The 22,360-nt window shown below is 36.3% G+C and overlaps 1 protein-coding gene, 1 long non-coding RNA gene, 1 other non-coding gene and 1 pseudogene across 6 annotated transcripts; 1 reads left to right on the forward strand and 3 right to left on the reverse strand.

Annotated features, from left to right (window-relative positions):
• Window positions 1-5,252: 5,252 nt before the first annotated feature.
• Window positions 5,253-5,324, reverse strand: TRNAT-UGU. Its single transcript has one exon. It is a non-coding gene; the product is annotated as a tRNA-Thr (tRNA).
• An 822-nt stretch (window positions 5,325-6,146) lies between these two features.
• On the reverse strand, window positions 6,147-7,322 carry LOC110931926 (uncharacterized mitochondrial protein AtMg00810-like). Its single transcript, XM_022175296.1, has one exon. The coding sequence runs from the start codon at window positions 7,320-7,322 to the stop codon at window positions 6,147-6,149; it is 1,176 nt and encodes a 391-aa protein (XP_022030988.1).
• Window positions 7,323-11,826: 4,504 nt separating this feature from the next.
• Window positions 11,827-15,534, forward strand: LOC110929497. Of its 4 annotated transcripts, none has more exons than XR_002587182.1 (6): window positions 11,827-12,184; window positions 13,155-13,273; window positions 13,450-13,532; window positions 13,899-14,112; window positions 14,745-14,936; window positions 15,150-15,438. It is a non-coding gene; the product is annotated as an uncharacterized LOC110929497 (long non-coding RNA). The 4 variants fall into 4 exon arrangements; XR_002587183.1 differs by having other exon boundaries at window positions 11,827-12,133; XR_002587184.2 differs by having other exon boundaries at window positions 11,827-13,273; window positions 13,822-14,112; window positions 15,150-15,534.
• A 4,571-nt stretch (window positions 15,535-20,105) lies between these two features.
• Window positions 20,106-20,291, reverse strand: LOC118490778 (annotated as a pseudogene).
• Window positions 20,292-22,360: the final 2,069 nt, after the last annotated feature.

Raw genomic sequence — 22,360 nt, forward strand, 5'->3', positions numbered from 1 at the left:
AAATACTAAAAATCATAAGACATGATTTTTGGCAATCAGCACAAAATACATAAGTATTTATAGATAAATACAAGTACACTTTCCTACGTATACTTATACTAAAATAATATTAGAAAAATTATTTAACAATTTACATATATTTATTTTGGAAATAATATAAGTATCATATATGTCGATTTTCAATCCCGTCAAAGTCTCGAATTTTCAATTGACTAGTGACATGTAGTAACCGGAAGGGTGAATATCATTAATCGAAATAAGTTAAATATTATTCAACTTATTATTCGATAAGAAAAAAAATCAAATTAAAAAACTATGTACATTATGGGAACTTTGGAAATTCTGCTTTCGTTATCTTTTTATAAAAAAAAATAATCGCGGTCAACTTTTTTTCATTGTTCAGATATAAATTTTATTAAAAATGGAATTGTATTCAAAATAAAACATTTTTTATTATTAACAAAAGAAGCTATGAGACATCTTTGTTGCATATTGTACATGTGATAGTTTGGTACAAAAATGCACTCGCCACCAAGACTCATCTATTATATTATATTATATTACTAGTATTAAGCCCCCGCGTTGCAGCGGTTATTGTAAAACTGTGTCAAGTCGTACCAATATTATACCACTATCAACGATCACCAACATCGGAAAAGCTTATAAAACAAAATAAATAAAAACGAAAAAATAAAGTCGAGCGAAAAAGCATACGTAAAATATTTGAATCACACACACTCGTTGCAGAGAAATTAAATTGAAACGTAAAACATAGAAGAAATAATTAAGTCAATCCAGGACTCGCACGTTGCGAAGAACTTCTCAAATGGAGAAATATTGATGTGTTGCGACGAGACAAACGGGAAAAAATACACGAAGAAATGTTGAACCCTACACGCATGTTGCGGTGCGTTAACTCACTAAATTTAGAACGAAACGAAAAAATTGGGAATGATGAAAAGTATGGTGGTCCAAAATTGAAAACTAAAAAGAGTTGGGGTTAAATTACAAAAGATGAAAAGCTTTAGGTTAAAAGTAAAAAACAAAGGGTCTAAATTGCAAAAGAGTAAAAGTTTTGGGTTAAAATAAAAAAAAAGAAAAAAAACCCTATACATGAGGTACAACACCATAAATTACAAAAAAAGTTAAAAAATTTGTTTTTATAAAACTTGAATAAACTATTATATTAATAAAGTACACTCTAGTTAATGGTTAAATACTTATTTATTATCTGCATAATACACGATATGATTTCAAATTATTTATCATTTTGATTAGTTTAATATTTATGAATTAATTATTTTTATATTATTAAAGAGATATTAATAATTTATTAGATATTAGATTTAGATATTTATAATATTATTAATTGAATTTATTACTATTAAAATAAAGATAAGGATAAAGATAAAGATAAGTGATATCTATATATTGGTTATTAATATTAAAAGAAATATATTTAACAAATATAAATAAAATCTATGAAATTGAAGGAGAAAATGCCATGTGGCATTATTTGTAGTCTTTTATTGATATTTAGAAGATTAGATTAGATGCTATGCTATAGTATGCTATGCTATACTATACTATACTATATTTTTATATTTGAGTGACGATGAATAGTAAATATTCATTTATTTATTATTATAACCTTTTAGCTTTGATTTCGTTATCTTTTTATAAAAAAAAAAATCACGGTTAACTTTTTTTCAATGTTCCAGATATAAATTTTATTAAAAAAGGAATTGTATTCGAAATAAAACATTTTTTTATTATTAACAAAAGAAGCTATGAGACTTCTATGTTTCATATTGTACATGTGATAGTTTGGTACAAAAATGCACTCACCACCAAGACTCATCTATTATATTATATTATATATTATATTATACTATATCATGCTATGCTATGCTATACCATTCTATGCTATACTATATTATACTATATTTTTATATTTGAGTGATAATGAATAGTAAATATATATTTATTTATTAATTATTGTAACCTTTTAGCTTTTATATTTTTTCTCAAATATATGCTAGTTTAGAATAATGATGCTAAATTACTTTGCTACCTCTAAGTTTTAAGTTTTACTGAACTTACCAAATGATCCGTAAACTATCTTTGTCGTCACAGTTGTTGCATGTTTGTCACCATGGGTTTTGCATGTGCTGGATCCCTACCGCAATGCACGGTTCGTAAACTATCGTTGTCGTCATGGGTTTTGCATGTGTTGGATTCCCACTGCAACGTGTGGTTGGGAAACTAGCTAGTTGTTGTTGTTATTATTATATTGATTTTTTTTGTTTTGAAAAATCAAAAAACTAATAAACGAGAATTTTATGTAATTATTATTAGGTCGACTACTAAATGCTAGGGTGTTCATAGTTCGGTTTAAAATCGTGAAACCGGTCAAACCAGACATCAGTTTGGTTTCGTGGTTGGTTTTTCAATATAACTTTCTGTGGGTCAGTTTCAAATATCTCAAACCATGGTGAACGGTTTGGTTTACGATTTATACTCAAAACCGACCGTATAAAACTGAACCGGACCATAAAGTTAAGTATAGAGTAAGTTTTCAAGAACTATAATAGATCTTTTTATTCAATCATTGGTATATTTTAGAGAAAAATGCAATTTGCGTCCCTGTGGTATGTGTGAAACATCAACCTGAGCCCCTAAATTCATTTTTTGGTTTTTTGAACCCCTGAGCTTATAAATTCATAACATTTTGAGTCCCTCCGTCACACTTCCGTCTGTTTGACTAGGGATATGTAGTAACCGGAATGGTGAATATCGTTAACCGAAATTAGTTAAATATTATTCAACTTATTATTCGATAAGAAAAAAATCAAATTAAAAAACTACGTACATTATGAGAACTTTGGAAATTCTGCTTTGGTTATCTTTTTATAAAAAAATGATAACGTTTAATTTTTTTCAATGTTCAGATATAAATTTTATTAAAAACGGAATTGTATTCAAAATAAAACATTTTTTATTAGGAACAAAAGAAGCTATGAGACTTCTCTGTTTCATATTGTACATGTGATAGTTTGGTACAAAAATGCACTCACCACCGAGACTCTACTCTACTCTACTCTACTCTACTCTACTCTACTCTACTCTACTCTACTCTACTCTACTCTACTCTACTCTACTCTACTCTACTCTACTCTACTCTACTCTACTCTACTCTACTCTACTCTACTCTACTCTACTCTACTCTACTCTACTCTACTCTACTCTACTCTACTCTACTCTACTCTACTCTACTCTACTCTACTCTACTCTACTCTACTCTACTCTACTCTACTCTACTCTACTCTACTCTACTCTACTCTACTCTACTCTACTCTACTCTACTCTACTCTACTCTACTCTACTCTACTCTACTCTACTCTACTCTACTCTACTCTACTCTACTCTACTCTACTCTACTCTACTCTACTCTACTCTACTCTACTCTACTCTACTCTACTCTACTCTACTCTACTCTACTCTACTCTACTCTACTCTACTCTACTCTACTCTACTCTACTCTACTCTACTCTACTCTACTCTACTCTACTCTACTCTACTCTACTCTACTCTACTCTACTCTACTCTACTCTACTCTACTCTACTCTACTCTACTCTACTCTACTCTACTCTACTCTACTCTACTCTACTCTACTCTACTCTACTCTACTCTACTCTATGGTGAATAGTAAATATATATTTATTTATTAATTATTATAACATTTTAGCTTTTATATTTTTTTCTCAAATATATGTTGGTTTACAATAACGATGCTGAATTACTTTGCTACCTCTAAGCTTTACTGGACTTACCCAATGATCTGTAAACTGTCATTGTCGTCATAGTTGTTGCATGTTTGTCACCATGGGTTTTGCATGTGATGGATCCCTGCCGCAACGCATGATTCGTAAACTATCGCTGTCGTCATGGTTTTGCATGTGCTGGATTCCCACCCCAACGTGTGGTTGGGAAAAGGGGCGGACCCAAGTGTCTTGGTGGGTGGGCGGGCGCACCCCTCGAAAAAAATTAGTGTATTTTTTAGGCAAAATAACCTGACCACACCCTTTGAAAGTATGGTTGACCACTCATCAGTACCCCAACAAAAATTTAATGGGTCCACCACTGGTTGGGAACTAGCTAGTTGTTGTTGTTATTATTATATTGATTTTTTTTTTTGTTTTGAAAAATCGAAAAACTAATAAATGAGAATTTTATGTAATTATTATTAAGTCGACTACTAAATGCTAGGGTGTTTATAGTTCGGTTTAAAATCGTGAAACCGGTCAAATTGGACATCAGTTTGGTTTCGTGGTTGGTTTTTCAATATAACTTTATGTGGGTCAGTTTCAAATATCACAAACCGTGGTGAATGGTTTGGTTTACGATTTATACTCAAAACCGACCGTATAAAACCGAATGGGACCATAAAGTTAAGTATAGAGTAAGTTTTCAAGAACTATAAATAAGATCTTTTTATTCAATCATTTGTATATTTTAAATAGCTCAACTTATTTAAATATATGGATTATATTGTTTTTTTAACGACAAGTTTGAATTACTGACGGACCACTGGGTGCCACCAGCAAACCACCTGATCATAAATGTCTATACACCAATTTAAGAGGAAACCCAGGGTAAATATGAAAAAAAAAACCTTATGGAAATCGAACTCAGGACCTATTGTAAGAGGACAAGCAAAAGCATCATTTACCCTTTGTCAATTAGTGGAAAACTCTGCAGTACCATTTGTATACAAGTTGTGTATATGATCAAGTCAGTGATTCACCTAATATTTGACATAGTGTAATTTCGACAAATAACCTTGATGAAGTAGGCGCTCCTGTGGATTATTCACAGCATAGAGAAGTTATTTCATTTAGCATCATGCTGTGGATTATTCACAGCATAGAGAAGTTATTTCATTTAACATTACCATCTTAGCAAAAGAAAGTAAGAGCATTTTACCCAAAAAAAGAAAGTAAGAGCATCAAGAGATCTTTTTTTAAAATTGAACATTTAAGAAAAAAATAGAATAGCTTGTTTAGGAAAATAACACCCAAGGTCATCTAAATCCAATCTACCGTAATAGGTTAGCAGTTTACATATCTTGCTGTGTACAAAGAGCATTCAATAATAAAAACGTGTTGTTTCGGTATAGCGTACAAAGAGCATTCAATAATAAAAACGTATAGTTCGGGCATTAAAAATGCTTAAGAAATTATAGACAATTTGCCCCCATGCAGGATCGAACTACAGACCTCCAGTTTACAAGACTGGCGCTCTACCACTGAGCTATAGGGGCTGATGTTAAAATTCGTAATATAAGTATATATAATCTTCAGATGAATAAACTATAATGGAAAATTTTTGGTATAATACATTACAGGATAAATATATGACTTGATGATATGAAAGGTAAATGATTGTAACTTATCCTACTAAAATAATGTAAATTGTACAATCTACATGTCAGCATACGTGGAAGATAAGTATTCAGTTAACGTACCATGAGCCTACTTAGATGTGCAATGAAAAAATCATTCCATATATCAGTAATGCCAGGTAAGCACCGATCATCATGTTTCTTTCCACCAGCTAAGGCCATGGGTATGGGGTTTAGGTTGGGGCATGGGTTGGGGGAAAACGTCCAAGGCATCACCCCGGGTGGGCTTGGGTTGGGGCGTGGCCTTTGGGGCTTGGGTTTCAAGCCGGGCGTGGGGCGGGGGAAGCGATCTGACATGGCGGGCTGTGTATGGCCAAAAGAAAAGAGCTGTTGGGCTAGCCGTTGGCCAACGGCTATATTAAAAAAAATAATTTTTCACTATAAAACTCACATTTTTCTTCCATTTTTTACCACTTCAACCACATCTTCTATACATCTTCAATTCTCCTTCTACAAATGAAAAAATGCATCCTTACAACCGTCCTTTTGACCCGAACAACCCGTATACATTCCAAGAAAATAATCCTAGCCCACTGTAACAATATTGTAAAATCAACCTCAAAATATTTGAGAGGTATTATCTCTATTAAATAGTGAGAGGTACAACATAATCTCCTATAATTAAGGAGAGGAAAAGGAAATACAATGTTTACAATAATAATCAAGATATACAAAATCACATCATCTAATACCCCCCTTCAATCGAAATGGTGGCGGACCAAGACGAAGCATAGCCCGAAAAGTGTCAAACTGAGCACGCGGAAGACTTTTGGTGAAGATGTCAGCCACCTGAAGATTGGTTGGTACAAATTTGGTGTATAATTTGCCAGAGTTAACTAGTTCTCGGATAAAATGGTAATCCAAATCAATGTGTTTAGCCCGCTTATGAGAGACCGGATTTTGAGTCATGAAGAGTGCACTTTTGTTATCACAAAGAAGAGTGGGCCGATCAGGGGGTAATGCATGCAATTCACGTAAGAGATGGGTTATCCATACAAGTTCAGCAGCAGTGTTGGCCATGGCCCGATATTCGGACTCGCAGCTGGACCGAGAAACCGTTGGTTGCTTTTTAGCACTCCAAGACACAAGATTCCCACCAAGGAAAATGGAATATCCATACGTAGATCGTCGGGTGTCAAGACAATGAGCCCAATCCGCATCCGAATAGCCTACAATAGAAGATGTAGTCGGCCTAGTATAAGTAAGACCAAAGGAAATGGTACCCTTGACGTACCGAAGAAGTCGTTTAACGGCCCGAAAATGCTCAACAGTGGGAGCATGAAGAAATTGAGAAAGTTGATTGACAGCATAGGATAAATCCGGTCGAGTAATTGTCAAATATTGCAAAGCACCAACTAACGAGCGATAAAGAGTAGGATCCGAGTATGATAAATCGTCAGCGGTAAAGGATTCATGAGGAGCCAGAGGAGTACTGACCGGTTTGGAATCATAGAGATCAGCGCGGATTAGAATATCTTTGGCGTACTTTGCCTGGGTAAGAAAGAGACCTGAATCAGTGTATGAAACTTCAAGACCCAAAAAATAACTTAAATCGCCAAGATCTTTGATGGCAAACTCATCATGAAGACGAGCAATAAAAGTAGCGATAGCCGAAGAATCATTGCCCGTAAGGATTAAGTCATCGACATAGACTAAGAGATACATGATGCAAGATTCTTTGCGAAGCACAAATAAAGATGTGTCAGCACGACTGCACACAAACCCATAAGAGATTAGAAACGTGCTGAGACGTTGGAACCAAGCACGATGAGCCTGCTTTAGACCATAAAGGGCTTTGGATAATTTGCAAACATGATTGGGAAACTGGGGATTAATAAACCCAGGAGGTTGCTCCATAAATACTGTCTCATCCAAGGTTCCACTTAAAAATGCATTCTTTACATCGAGTTGGTGCAAACGCTAGTTGTGCAAAACCGCAAGAGATAAGACAATCCGAACGGTTGAAGCTTTAACCACAGGGCTAAAGGTATGAGAATAATCCAAACCTGGAACCTGGGTGAAACCTTGAGCCACCAAGCGTGCTTTATAACGCTCAACAGTCCCGTCTGAGTGATATTTAATGCGGTAGACCCACTTAGAACCAACAATATTGGTTGAAGACGGGCGCGGTACAAAAGACCAAGTTTGATTTTGCTTTAAGGCCATAATTTCATCAACCATAGCGGCCATCCACCGAGGGTCCTTAGAGGCAGATTTAAAACCACGCGGTTCAGTTTCAGACGATAGTGCGATGTGAAGATTGTTCGTGGCTAGAGAGGCAAAATTGGCTTGATGCTTTGGTTTGAAAATGCCAGCTTTGGCACGCGTCACCATCGGATGCAAATTAGAAACCGGGGCATTTGACACCGTAGAAGTGGAAACGTCCGGTGGAGTGGTGTCCGCTACGGGTGAGGCAACTACGGGTGAAGGCTGAGCAACCGTAGTGGAGGGCGAGGGAGTGGTTTGTGAGGTGTGAAGCTCTTGTAGTGGAGACTCAGCTGAAGGGGAAACAGCCGTAGGAGATGGGCTGGAAATTGGGCCAGGAATAATTGGCGGGCAGATGGGGCAATTAGGCGGGCCGAGAGGTGTAGTGGGATTGGATGGGGCGGGAGTGAGTTCTAATTGTTGAATATCAGTAGAAGTAGAGGACCCCTTAAAAGGAAGAAGAGATTCATTGAATCTTGCATGACGCGTAATGAAAATCCGAGATGTGCTCGGATCCAAGCACCGGTATCCCTTATATTGCGAACTATACCCGATGAAGACACATGGAAGACTTCGAGGTTCAAGTTTATGTTTAGCGTAGTCACGTAAATAAGGAAACACTTGACAACCGAAAACCTGAAAGTTGGAGTATAGAGGAGCTTGCTTGAAGAGAAGTTCGAACGGAGACTTGTTGTCTAAGAGAGGAGTCGGTACGCGATTGATAATAAATGTAGCCGAAGAGAAGGCATCCTCCCAGTAACAAGCTGGAATATGGGCATTAAATAACATTGCCAGGCCCGTTTCAACAATATGTCGATGTTTCCGTTCCGCACGGCCATTTTGTTGAGGCGTGTATGGACACGAATAGCGATGAAAGGTCCCATTGTCTTCAAAAATCTTACGAACCGTGTGGTTTACAAACTCACTGCCACCATCACTTTGAAAAACCTTTATTTTTCGAGAACACTGTGTTTGAACAAGCTTAATGAATGCGGGTAAAACCGAATAAAAACCCGTTTTTGTTTTAAGCGGATAAAGCCACGTAAAGCGTGAATAATCATCTATAAAAATAACGTAATAACGATATCCATTTGTAGATGTAACGGGTGCGGGTCCCCACAAATCACAATGTATTAAATCTAAGGGATTAGAAGCACGTTTGATATTGGAAATAAAAGGTAATCTTTGCCCCTTGGCAAGTTGACAAGAAGCACAAAGTGTAGGTTTTGGCAATAAAGAACTAACAGATAAAACACCACATTTGTTCAAAGATGAAATAACATCAAACGAAACATGGCCTAGACGTGCATGTCATAATTCATAAGAGGCCTTATTAACTACTTCAGCAACAAAAACTCTCGGTTCATTCTTGAGCACATAAAGTCCACCCTCACAAACGCCTCTAGCGAGAACTTGACTGGTTGTCCGATCCTGAATATGGAAAAAATTTTTTGAGAATAACACATCAACAGGATGATCAGCGGTTAGCTTGCTAATGGATAATAATTTCTTTGTGAGAGATGGAATAACAAGCACATCGCGTAGAGAAATATGATCAGTAACAGTAGATGAACCTATATGAGTAATGGGAAGTTTCATACCATTGCCAAAAATCACCTTATGATTACCTTTATAGGGGACCGAATGGTGAAGAGACTCGCGAGTCGGAGTCATGTGATCCGTTGCACCGGTGTCAGCGTTCCAATCTGGGCCATCGTTAGTAACGTGGCATTGTGCATGGAAAGCCTTGGCGAGAGACTCATCAGATTGGGAGGCTTGAGCAGCATAGGTACGAAGACTTGGACATGCGGATGCGTAGTGTCCATTCGTACGACATAATTGACAGTGCGGTGGTCTACGTCCCTGACCACGGCCCCGGCCATTCGAACCACGAGAGAAATTACCACGACTGGAAGAGCCGCGACCGTGGCTGGGCGTTGAAGATCCACGATTATTTTGAACGTGGAACGCCGCCGGAGGAGTGGAAGTACCGTGGATAGATTGAGAAAAGAGTTCATGACTCTCGGCTTGAGCAACCAAATCACGAAAAAGAGGAGCCGGTTTGACGGCTCGAATGGCAGTAGAAAAAATCTCGTAAGACGGGCCAAGTCCACGAAGAAACCAGTGTAGCTTATCACTTTCAGTAACCGGATGCCCGTTGGCTGCCAATTTTTCACAGAGAAGTTTGAACCGACTAGAAAACTCGGTAACAGAAGATGTACCTTTTTGAAGTTGGCTGAGAGAATCACGGAGGGTTTGGACACGTTCAACGGACGCATTACTGTACAGATTCTCGAGGGCATTCCAGATTTCCTTCGCCTGATTGAGACCGAGAACCTCGGCAGCCGCCTCCTCAGTAAGAGACGAAAGAATAAGAAGAGCAGCTTTCTGATCAGATTCTGTCCAAGTAACAAACTCCGGATTTGATGCCGATTTGCCGTCAACGGTGGTGGTTTCAGATGGCGGGGAAGAAGAGCCGTCGATGTGAGAGGACAGCTTGTGAATGGAAAGGAGAAGCCGCATATGAGTGCGCCAAACAAGGTAATTTGCGGATGATAGTTTGATGGTGGGAAGGTGAGAAGCAGAAGGCATGTGGATAATGTCTTGTGATGTAGCCATTAGGGTTCCCAGGAAAAAGGAAGAGGAAGAACGATGAAGGGAAGGGGGCTGAAGAGAGAGGAAAATTAGGCTGATACCATGTAACAATATTGTAAAATCAACCTCAAAATATTTGAGAGGTATTATCTCTATTAAATAGTGAGAGGTACAACATAATCTCCTATAATTAAGGAGAGGAAAAGGAAATACAATATTTACAATAATAATCAAGATATACAAAATCACATCATCTAATACCCACCACCCACTCGTCCAATGGCTCGTCCATTTTTCATACACTCTTCTATGCCCATTGAAGCGAGTTATGCATCGTATATCAGGAATCATGTGTTTACTAACTTCCCACACACCGACGATTCGATACCTACCCCGTTTACACAATCGCCCATCGACCTTTCACCAACCTCCATCGACCTTTCACAAAACAAAACCGTTCCCGAAACTCAACCACCCAATGATGGTCCTTCCGCATCGAAACCCATCAAAAAGAGAAGTTATAAGAAAAAAACCGAGGCGGATAAAGTAGTTGAAACTGCCAAACGAAAACAACAAAAAATGGTCGTTGCTGAAGAAGTTGCATTGGCGTAGGGGAATATACAGCGAGCAGTTGAATGACATTTCATGCAAGTTGGATACATTCAACGTATTCCAACAATAAATGGCCAAAATACGAAGCAGCAAAGAATCTAGAGATGCCGCTAGAGATGCCCAGAAACAAAAAACGGGATGATTTGAAATTTCTATCCCAGCCCATTGATCACCTACAGGGTGACGAGTTACAACTAGTCTTGGCGTTGAGAGAAGAGATAAAAAAACAAATATAAAAGTTAGGATTTTTTTTTTGTAATTTTCTTTATTTAAAAATATTAAATTGTTGTTTTAAATAATATTCAAATAGTCCAGGGGGTCAGCCCAGCGAAGCCCACCAAACCCACGCCCCAAACCCCCGCCTACCATACCGTGTTGAATGTGGGTTTAGCCCATATCTACCACCCAAGCCACGTGTCAACTAATGCTCCAACCCAAGCCCAACTCCCGCCCCACCATACCCCACGGTCTAAAGATAGATGAGCATCTGCTCTAAACTCACTCATACTTGTCATATCCAGTAATCGAAAAGCAGTACCTAAAATTGCTTCATATAGATGTTCATTCACAAGCCAAAAAGTATTTTGGGTCCGCACCAAAAGGGACCTTTGACCCAAATTCATGTTTTGCCACCTCTAGAAACATATGTGTTTGCACTACTAGAAAAGTGGTCTTTTTGCTACGTAAATTTCCTACGGAAAAAATTGTGTCACAAACTCTCACACATTTGCAATGCAATTCTGACTAAACAAAAAAGCCTAATTTTTTATACGAGTTTGCAACACAACTGCTACACAGTTAAAAGGATCCTAATCAGCTAATCTTGTCATGGTTTTGTCACAAAGTTGTTGGAAATATCTTTTTTAACAAACAAAAATAAATGCAATAAATCGAATATTGTGTAGTAAACGGGTCCGGACTTACCTCCTTTTAATATATTTGTTTCCCTCAAAATGTCAAACCTAAAATTACATTCCCCAAAATCGGAACCCTAGTTATCAGAGGACACTTGAGAGACGATACATGTCAATACTCCAAATCGGAACTCTTCCTGCTTCAAAGCGGATCTAAATCAGCAAACATCGAGATCGGAACTCCATCCACTGACGAATCGTCGGCAACAATGGCGGAATTGCTGCTGTTAGCCTCCGTTTTTCAACAATCGTACGTCTCCGAACTCCTTCCCTTCACTCTCGAATCGTCGGCAACAATGGCAGAATGGATGTTAAAAACTATTGTTCATTCATTTATCGTTGGTAAACCATTTCTATCTGATTACAAGGAGTTTGCTTCTCTGTAAATTTGATGTAAGTTGCTGCTACTGATGAGGATTTGCAGATTTGTAGTCAATTAGATTCATAGGTTTCTATGTGTATATTTGATGGCAAAGGATTTTTTTATTACAAGGACTCTGTTTATATGTGAATTTGAAGTAAATTGCTGCTAGGGCTGGAGATTTACAAATTACAAATATATATCAATGAGATTCATAGGTTTATATATGTTGATTGATAAATCTCTAACTGCTGCCCTCTGGAGCTACATGCTTCCGAAATTTTTAGTATGAACAACCTTAACAAAGTAGGTATATCCCCTAGTTCATCCTTCATATTCAATAAACTATGTATGTTATACTACTTGATGCTTTAAATGTATAACAATTTGGCTTTTGAATAGGTGAATTTCTTACATATCATTGGCTTAAGTTTGGTAGATCTACTGTCATGTCGTAGGGTTTTGATATGATGATTAATGTTTTCAAAAGTTTTACATGATTATTGAGTAATTTGATAATGAGGTTAAGTGTTTCCCTTTAGGTAGATATGCTAAAGGATTAAACTAGTGCTCTAGGTTATGACTATCTTAGGTGTTTTATTTGATTCGTGTAGTTGACTCACAGTCTTCACATATTGTTTTTCTTTCATATTATCTTATTTATGTGGTTTCTAAGGGTAGATCATGGAGTAACTAGTAACATTACTATTGATGATTGCTCTTTTTTCTAGTGAGCACAATTTCATGACACAAAGACATTTATTGCTAAGTGCACAAACTTCCCTTCACAAGGGTCTCAACTTTATTATATGTTGTTTCTGAAGGGATATATAAAGTATAAACAAACATGTTCCCATTTTCCCCAATTTGAATTGAACCTAAAGCCACCAAAAGGTCCTTTGTTTAATCAAATACCACTCATGATAATTCGAGAATACGTTATTACTTATGAAAAGTGCGCCTGAACTGCACCTTGGCGTAAAGTCCTTCGCTTTTGTGTAGATAAGGCGCGGGCTGTACAAGGTCCTTCGCTTATTTACCTGAATTATACATCTATCCAAGCAACCGCTTTGATGGAGGCATGGAACCTATTGTTATTGCAGGGTGTGATCAAAGAGCAGGTAAATAGTTACATGTTGTACACCTTTATTTAACCCTTCGATCTTTAAAGTTCATGCTGATATAAAACTATGCTAATGTAGAAGATTTAAGTAAATTGCCATATAATTAACTAACTTTAGCTCATTGCAGAAGTACATGTTGTAGTACAACATAGCTCATGACATTAAATTTGCAGGAAAATCACTCTCTCTTCACAAGAGAGTAGAGCAGTTGTGTACCAGAGCAATCAAATGGGCAGAATTGAAGAGGAAAACGAAGGTACTTTACCCATGATGTTAACTTTCATATCAACTTCTGATTTTGATGACATAACAAACAAATACATAATCAAACATACCCAATAAGATTCACTCATAACAAGCTATTGGTAGGGTCTATCGAAGGTGAGACCCCTGCTCAGCTCCTAAAACATTTTCTTGGCATGCAAAGTATAGTATCCAGATAACATAAAGTATGTCTTAAAGAAATCAAATGGAATGATTTACTGTAAAATTTGTGATAAGAAAAACTTGTAGACTGAGAAGAGGGTTGCAATTATTGTGTTCAGCTTCCCACTAGACAAAGGCAATGTTGGAATGGCTGCTTACCTGAACATGTTTTCATTCATTTTCTTTGTTTTACAAGACCTTAAAAGAGACGGTTAAGACATGGAAGGACTTTCGGCAACTTCTGTAGAGTTGAGTGCAGTTGTTCTTCACGACAAAGAAGCTCAATTCAGCAGTCCAAATCTCAACATTGTTGGTAAGAGAGTACCAACAGTTAACTTCATACGCCACAACTTTCGAAGAGAATTAGGGAAAGCCTCCAGGGAACTTTAACTCAGATGGTGATTTGAAAGGTAAACTTTTTTTTTTTCAACTGAATGAACGAGTCCTTCGTAAAGTATGAAATCTAACCATATTTCATTAAAATGAAACATAGATCCTTTACAAAAGATACCTTAATCACAAAGTTTACTAGTCAAACCTTATCATCTACTGTGGTTTCATTAATCACCTTTTCCATATTTTCAAGGCTTTAACAAGTGGTGTTTTGTCTCTGATGCATATGGTTATATACTTATGGATAGACCCTTGAAGTAATTTTTCCTTTTTTATTGGCCCAAACTAAATAATTCAGCTCAGTTTGCATCTTATATAGTTCATTATTGTCATTAGAATATGGTGTACTTTAAGAAAACCTATAAACTTGTGACCATTCATTTTGAGTTCCTGACAAAGAAAAGACTATATCCTATGGTTATGAAATTTGTGACTATCGGTGTGTTTTTTCATTTCTCTTATTCCAGGCCTTTTTTGTTATATATATATATATATATATATATATATATATATATATATATATATATATATATATATATATATATATATATATATATCATATATTTATATGCCATTTTGCTTAAATATCTATATTTTTATAACACTGACCTCTTTTCTAGCCTTTTTACAATTGTTGCTGATGTCGCAGAAGGAAATGTGGAAATTGCAGACTTTGATTTGGCAAATATGTTTGATAATGGTGGAAATGTGGCACTAACAGTTTGTGTTGTGACACTCTGGTATCGACCACCTGGACTTCTACTTGGAGCGACTCATTATGTAGTGGTGGTGGACTTGTGGAGCCCTAAATGCATTCTTGGTGGCAAACCTTTCATGCTAGGTTGAACCGAGATATTCTCATATCACTTTATTCTTATTTTTTGCATTATAAAAACTATCTTGTTTTAAGTTTTAAATAGATATAAGTTTCACACTAAAAGTTAAAAGTAACAAATTTGATTGAGAATCTAGAGTTAATGATCACACTTCTTTGTTATTGCTAAATTTTTTTATTTTTGAACTTGTCATTTGACCTGGGATCTCTATCTTGTAGGTTGAGCAATTACGTAAAATATTCAAGGTTTGAGGTTCGCCATCTGAAGGTTATCGAATAAAGTTAAAATTACAAGACTTGACGGAGTTCAAACTTACATAGCCTTGTTGTCAACAACGCATTGAAGAAACTTTTACGGATGTTCCTTCTGTTATGCTTTTTATGCAAAACAGATAACGGGTCATTTGTAGCGAAATAGCCTCAACTTTGTGTATTAAACATGTTAAGCAATCCGACCCAAAACCTGAAATTGTTGTTTATAGGATGGGTCAGCTTAACAGTTTTTTTTTTTTTTTTTCCTGCAAGGTTTTAGCAAAAAAGCTGGATTTTCCAGCTTTTTTAATATTCCGTCACAAATGCGTAGCAATATTTTTTTATTTTTAAATATTCTGTCACAAATGCGTAGCAATTTTTTGTTAAATATAGGAAATGCCATAGGAAATGGGTTACAAATTTCTGACACAATATTTTCGTTAGAAATTCGTTGAAAATTGCTTTTCAAATGTGTAGTAAATAGTTTCCGATGAGGCTTTTTCCAACATCAAGATTTTGTCACAAATCCGTAGCAAACCTGACTTTACAACGCATAATTTGTGATGGAAAAGGGTGTTAAAAAAGCCAATTTTCTAGTAGTGATATAATTGCTCTTATGTTAAAAACAAGAAAAACTCCACAATTGTATATGTCATCAATGGTACTTAAGTATTTCACGGGTCATCAACTATTAGGCAGGACGGGGCGGTCCCGTTATGGGAGAATTTCACGCGTGATGGCCGTAAAGCACACCGCCGCCGCTACCACCATTACGCGTTATATATCTAACGCGTTACCACCATTACGCGTTAAACTTTTGAGTTTTATAGGATATCACTTGTACATTGTGCATTAATACTTGTATATTGGAATCCCCATCACTAGTGATACCACCCCCACTACATTTCTATCACTATCACTAGAATATTGGGTGCTGACATGACATTATTTGATTGGGTGCTCCCATCACTAGAACCCATCACTAGTGAACCACCCCGGGTCCCCTTAACATCCTTATTTACGATCATGTATTCATGTTTAAATTGAATTTGCTGCAACTAATAATGACTTCAATGCCTGAGATCCGGCATATCTCAAATATTTGAACCCCAGAACAATTACATTGACTTGACCCTCCAACTAATCAGTGAAAGCATGGATCCCGAATCACATGTATTCATTCACCAAGGTTCACATCTTCTACTAGCTCGTTAGTGATCATCCACTTCATTCTATTATAACATGTGTGTTTGTGTGTATGTTTTGACATCTTGTCATAACCTAGCCATCATTACAGGACCACATAATATAAGGATAGCCGATATCTAAACAAAAGGTCTGCATCTTTCATCAGAAAGCAAGGGAACATTTGTAAAAGCAATGCTTCTGGTATCTCTTATTTCTAGGAGCAATGTAATTTACAAATGAAAATCTCATGAATACTTGGATCCTCATTCTATGTTCCTTTTGTTGGGGTTAACACAGGTTTGATCTGAACATCATCATCTTGCAGATGATTCAAACAATGGTTTGCAGCGGACTTGTTTGACATAATTAACAGATAATAAACAAACGAATGGACAGACAATTAACGAAAGGAAATTGAGTGTCTTGGTACCGGTAAATGATGCCGGTCCTTACACTTATATACATGTCAAACTTGGCGGTTAATTCAAGCGGGAAACTGTCATTGGCAGTTTAAATTACCCGCTTATAACATCCACCTTGACTTATCATATATACATATCGAGTTCTAGTTATCATATTATCATACGAATACATATACATATCATAAATTAAGTTTAATAATTGTTTCATCTAATACTTCCCCCTAAACTTAATTACGTTTAGAAACACCCTTGAGAACGCTTGCATTTGCTTCTTCAACCGCTTTTCTTGCATGATCAAAGTTAAACTTTCTTCGTTTCTTGTGTGCATTCCATGCTCCTTCCCAACTATTTTCTGCATACAGCGCAAAGGATTCCACTTCAGTTACATTCTTGACTTCTTCAGCACTTGTGCTCCTTTCGAGACTGCATTCAGGTGCATCTTGCTTATCCTTCATCCTTTCTGAATCGTTGGCTTTTGTCTGCACAGCTTTAAACTTATAATAGTACACAAGGATGTCTAAATACATGGCATAAACTGTCCGCATGTATTCACCATCCTTGTATTCAAAGCCCATGTCTTTGGCGATAATCGGCCAGAGATTATCTTCGGTTACACTGTTGTAACCCCCATCCCGTTCCACAATCATGTATAAACTCAGCAGATCCACTTTCCTGTTCTCGGTCATAACCGGAGGCATTGGCCTTGTTGTTATACCCAGGAAACTTATAAGAAACCAAGACACCATTTCGTCGAATTTCTTTTCGAGTTCGTACTTGTAATGGAACACAAACTTGCTATCTTCTAACATATTTAACAGATTCACACAATCTTTGAAATCATTGAATTCCAAAGCCCTTATGATCATCACACTCCAATCCGTTTCATCGGAGGAAACATGTAAATCTTCGAAATAGGAATTAAGATATTCCTCTTTATATTTTTCATTTACATCATTTAGCCGTATGACCTTTTGTTTTTCCTTTAGGCCTAGTTCATCTTCCTTCGTTAACCCCGTTATTTCATTTACTGTGTTATCAATTGGAGATGAGAACATAGGAAATATTTTGCAAGTATCTCCGTCCTTCTTAACCGTAAAGCCTTGCATAGTTAACTGATTCAGACTGAGTACGTTTCTGTCTAATTCCGGTGTGTATAAGACACCCTGAATTAACAGTTTTTCGTTATTGGATTTGACTTCCACAATCCCTATACCCCTCATAAACAAGAAATCATTTTCCCCCGAGTTGGTTTCAACCCCCACTAAATGTTTGATACGTTTAAAAACATTTAGATTACCGGCATAGTGTTGTGTAAACGAAAGACTAACATACCATATGTCTCCCCATGTACCGCGCCTTCTGAACCAGTCACAATCATCTCGTTTCTTTCTTCCACTGATACTCTTTGTTTTCTTATTCCTGCATTTACTGCTTGAGAGATCAGTTGTGTATTTTCATCATTCTCCTTTGATTTGCAGTCGTATATGAAATGGCCTGGACGATGACAATAATAACATAATTTTGTTCGATGCATTTTCAGTGGTCGTCTGGATTCTTTGTCATTGCAGTGTTGACAGGGAAGTGTTGTCCCCGTGGCTCTGATACCACATGTTGGGGTTAACACAGGTTTGATCTGAACATCATCATCTTGCAGATGATTCAAACAATGGTTTGCAGCGGACTTGTTTGACATAATTAACAGATAATAAACAAACGAATGGACAGACAATTAACGAAAGGAAATTGAGTGTCTTGGTACCGGTAAATGATGCCGGTCCTTACACTTATATACATGTCAAACTTGGCGGTTAATTCAAGCGGGAAACTGTCATTGGCAGTTTAAATTACCCGCTTATAACATCCACCTTGACTTATCATATATACATATCGAGTTCTAGTTATCATATTATCATACGAATACATATACATATCATAAATTAAGTTTAATAATTGTTTCATCTAATACCTTTTACGTATAACAACATCAACAAAGAAAGAAGCAAACAGAACTGTATAAGACAAAATCATTGACACATGAAGAACTTATAACTTAGAAGGGACGATTTTCAGTTGCCAGATAAAAATTATTGTGAATATTAGTTGAAACTATTGCAATAATATTATGAAGTTCTTAAATCTTCCTTCACAGAAGTGTCTACGTTCTCCAATAGCCACAACCTCCATGAAACAAAATTTCTTTCACCCTTAAAGGGCGTAACATAATATGTTCATCGAATCCAAAAACAGCAACGCTTCAAAATTTCCGATACGTCTTCTTCAATAAAAAAAAATCTGCATATCCTAAAAAGCTGTAATTAAAGTCAACACATAAGTAAACAGGAAAGCCAGATAGATAATTGTACAAGCCTATGCAAATTAAAATGCCAGCTAAATATTTTGTTAAAATTTGTTGAAGGTTTCAAAAATAACATCTTATATGAAGTTAAAATACAACAATATCAACAACATATATGAGACGTACAAGAACCTAGTTGTGCAGTATAGGGCATATGACAAGTCACACGTCCCAAAGAACCCACCAAAAGGATTTAACATTGTGAAAACAATCCTATCTCTTAGCTTAAGGCCCAAGGTTGCAATAATATAACTGTTGTTGTATATTTCTTGCTGATAACAATGTTGAATCTAGAGAGGTTGATATATTCCCTCATTACCAATGGGAAGTGTCACCTACTTTAACCAATTGAATCAAAGAGGTTACCAGTTTGGTCATTGTTGAAATACACACTTCTCAAAGCAAACAAATGCAAAATTCAAAGACATTATTCACTCTTGCTACTTGTGTAAATCCCACCAATAGCAAAGCTAATGTAGGGTCTGAGAAGGGTAAGATATACACAGCCTTACCTCTACCACGTAGGAATAAAGAGGCTGCTTCCAGTGAGACCCCTGACTCGATAGTAGTGTTGCATCAAGCCTTGGACATAAGGTACATAACACTCAGCAATTGGGACAAAAGCTGATTAGTGCATGTACCCCCTTGTCTTTCGGCTATCAACACCACCACATGATGCATGATTAACCGTCCCTCGCTTTTTAACGTTATTTTCACGAAATTAATAAAATAACGTTAAAATTAGTGTACTTTTACTTCTGCCCTCCCAAGGTCCCACACATAGATACACTATGTGTACATAACACAGACGGCGCAGGACGGATGAAAAATTTAAAAAGTACACTAAATATAAAGATATCATAAAAAACAACTTTCCAATTGTTCATAAAACAAAATAATAATAAAAAAAAAAGATGTCCTAGAGAGCCATGGTATAAAAGATTTGACTAAAAATTGGAGGGGTACACCAGGCCAAGGCAATTGTGCAAGACCAATGAGACGCGCAAAGACACCAATAGCAAGCTACTGTGGTGGGCCTTTCCCCATGAAAAATAAGATTAATACAAAGTGGGTTGTTGGCCCACGTATCAGATATAGAACATATACTACACTTGATCTTAGCCAAAAGGCCGAGAAAGGTATGCTTAATCCCTTCTTGGGCCGTTGTTTATATAGTCTGTCCCTTCATCTTTGTGTTCTTCACTTCGCGGATGTGGGATTCTGAGACACTTTTTCCCTTCAGTTTCTCAAGATTTATTACCTTAAGTTAGTGCCTAAATCCTAATAATACTAGCTTTTTTAAATCATTAACTGTTCATTGTATAAATGTTGGGATTGAACCCTATCAGAGGAACAGATAATGAAAGCCAAAACCGGTTCACAACAGTGGATTAGTCATAAGCAGCTGTTTGCTTTAAGCTCTCTCCTTGTCAGTGGTTATCTAGGATCTGATAGACTTCAAAGGACTGCTCAATAGAACAACTGCTACTAAAGTACTGATGAAGATTGGAGACTGAAGCTCAATCTACTGATGAATTCCAAGCACTGGTGAAGAACTAAAGTACTGCTCTTTCAAGGTCTGATCACCCTTTGAAGAAAGCACTGATGCTCAACATCAATGGTCGACTACAACACTGGAATGAAGAATCAGTGTTTATACATCAGTGTTTAGAGTATAATCAGTGTCTGTATGATCAGTTGTTATAGAACAGTAGATAGAGTTTATTAGTTTGTTAAATGTCACGTTCATGGTGACGTCAGCTAAGATGCTTCAGTGGTTTGGTTTGCCTATAAATGGAGCAGTACCCTGTACTGTTACATTTGATTGACTGAGTGGGTTCTTCTCCTCTAGTCCAATCCTTTCATCTTGTACAATCAACCATGGAGTATCAGGCTGAGGGGGAGTTTAGTTTGTAAGCATGCTTTGTAATCTTTTGATTTACTTTGTAATCTTTCGACTGATGCAAATCATGTGTTTCTCAAATCTATTTCTCTCTTTGATTGTGTTTACAAAGTTTGTTTTAATTTCCGCTGCATTTAAATCTTCATTCATATCTTTTGATCAGTTCAATTTTTACAAACAAACACAATCATGACAGCCTCCGATCCTAACAATTGGTATCAGAGCACGGACAGTCAAATTCGATCTAACAATCAATTTGACATAACAGTTCAGCTCAAAATTCATTGATACTAAGGTTGTTTGTATTTTGTTGAAAAACAGAGTAACGAGTATAGATGTTCAAAGTTACTATTCAGATACTCTGTAAATCAACCAAGATGTCATAAGACACACAAATTTCACATAACAAGTGATCTCATGCATAAGACATCTATAGTGTTCAGATCTGAAAACATGTCTGATAACTATGGTATAATCATTTCCTTTACAAAATTGATTTCAAGTGTTAATATGAAATTTGTGTTGTTTCCATCATGTTTGATACTAAAGTGTGAACCTCTAGTAAACAAAAACCTAGTTTCGTAAAAACACTAGTGTTTTTGTTAACATGAAAGGAGGTAAATTAAAACTTTAGTTATCGAATCTTATGTGTTGAAAAATAGGTTGAGAATCCTGTTAAAAGGATCAAATCAACTTTGTTAAGAACACACTAAGAAAATCAGATGAAAAACAGACTAAATCATATGTGATGTGAGATTTGACATAAGCATATGCAAAAATGTCTAAGTCTCTCCAAACATTGCTGTAAAATGATTCTGGTCTAAGTATTTCTTCAATAAAATCCTCCCAGTAAGTATTTTAGTACTTATGAATGGGAAGGGTTAAAATGAAAGAAGAAAAATAACAAAACTCAAAAGTGTGTTTATCTCAAAACTTTTAAAGTCAATCAGAAGAGTATAAATGCAAAACACTTATGAGTCCAAAATTGGGCAAACAATGGTCATCAAACAGCTGTGTGCATTCATTGATTCAGGGAAGTTCAGGTGACATTTGTATCACCAATGATGAAACTGATAAGAGGACTAGACAAATGTTTCACAAATATTTCAGAATCCTCATATGTCTCCTCTTTTTGCAATCAATTGACAAGGAAATGGTCTCAAACAGTGGTAATTGCAATGAATTTCAAATCATTGACCATATTCCTAAAACTTGAGAATGATGTGACTATGAGTTTTAATTGGAAAATATACCAGAACCTTTTTTATATTGTTTTCAGAATAACCTTTAATTATTTTTTTGAAAAGGT

The sequence above is a fragment of the Helianthus annuus genome, chromosome 3 (assembly GCF_002127325.2).
Source record: "Helianthus annuus cultivar XRQ/B chromosome 3, HanXRQr2.0-SUNRISE, whole genome shotgun sequence".
NCBI classification, from domain to species: domain Eukaryota; kingdom Viridiplantae; phylum Streptophyta; class Magnoliopsida; order Asterales; family Asteraceae; genus Helianthus; species Helianthus annuus.

Bases quoted from the DNA above. Each gene is read 5' to 3' on its own strand.
- LOC110931926 (XM_022175296.1), bottom strand. From the start codon at position 7,322: ATGGAGCAACCTCCTGGGTTTATTAATCCCCAGTTTCCCAATCATGTT.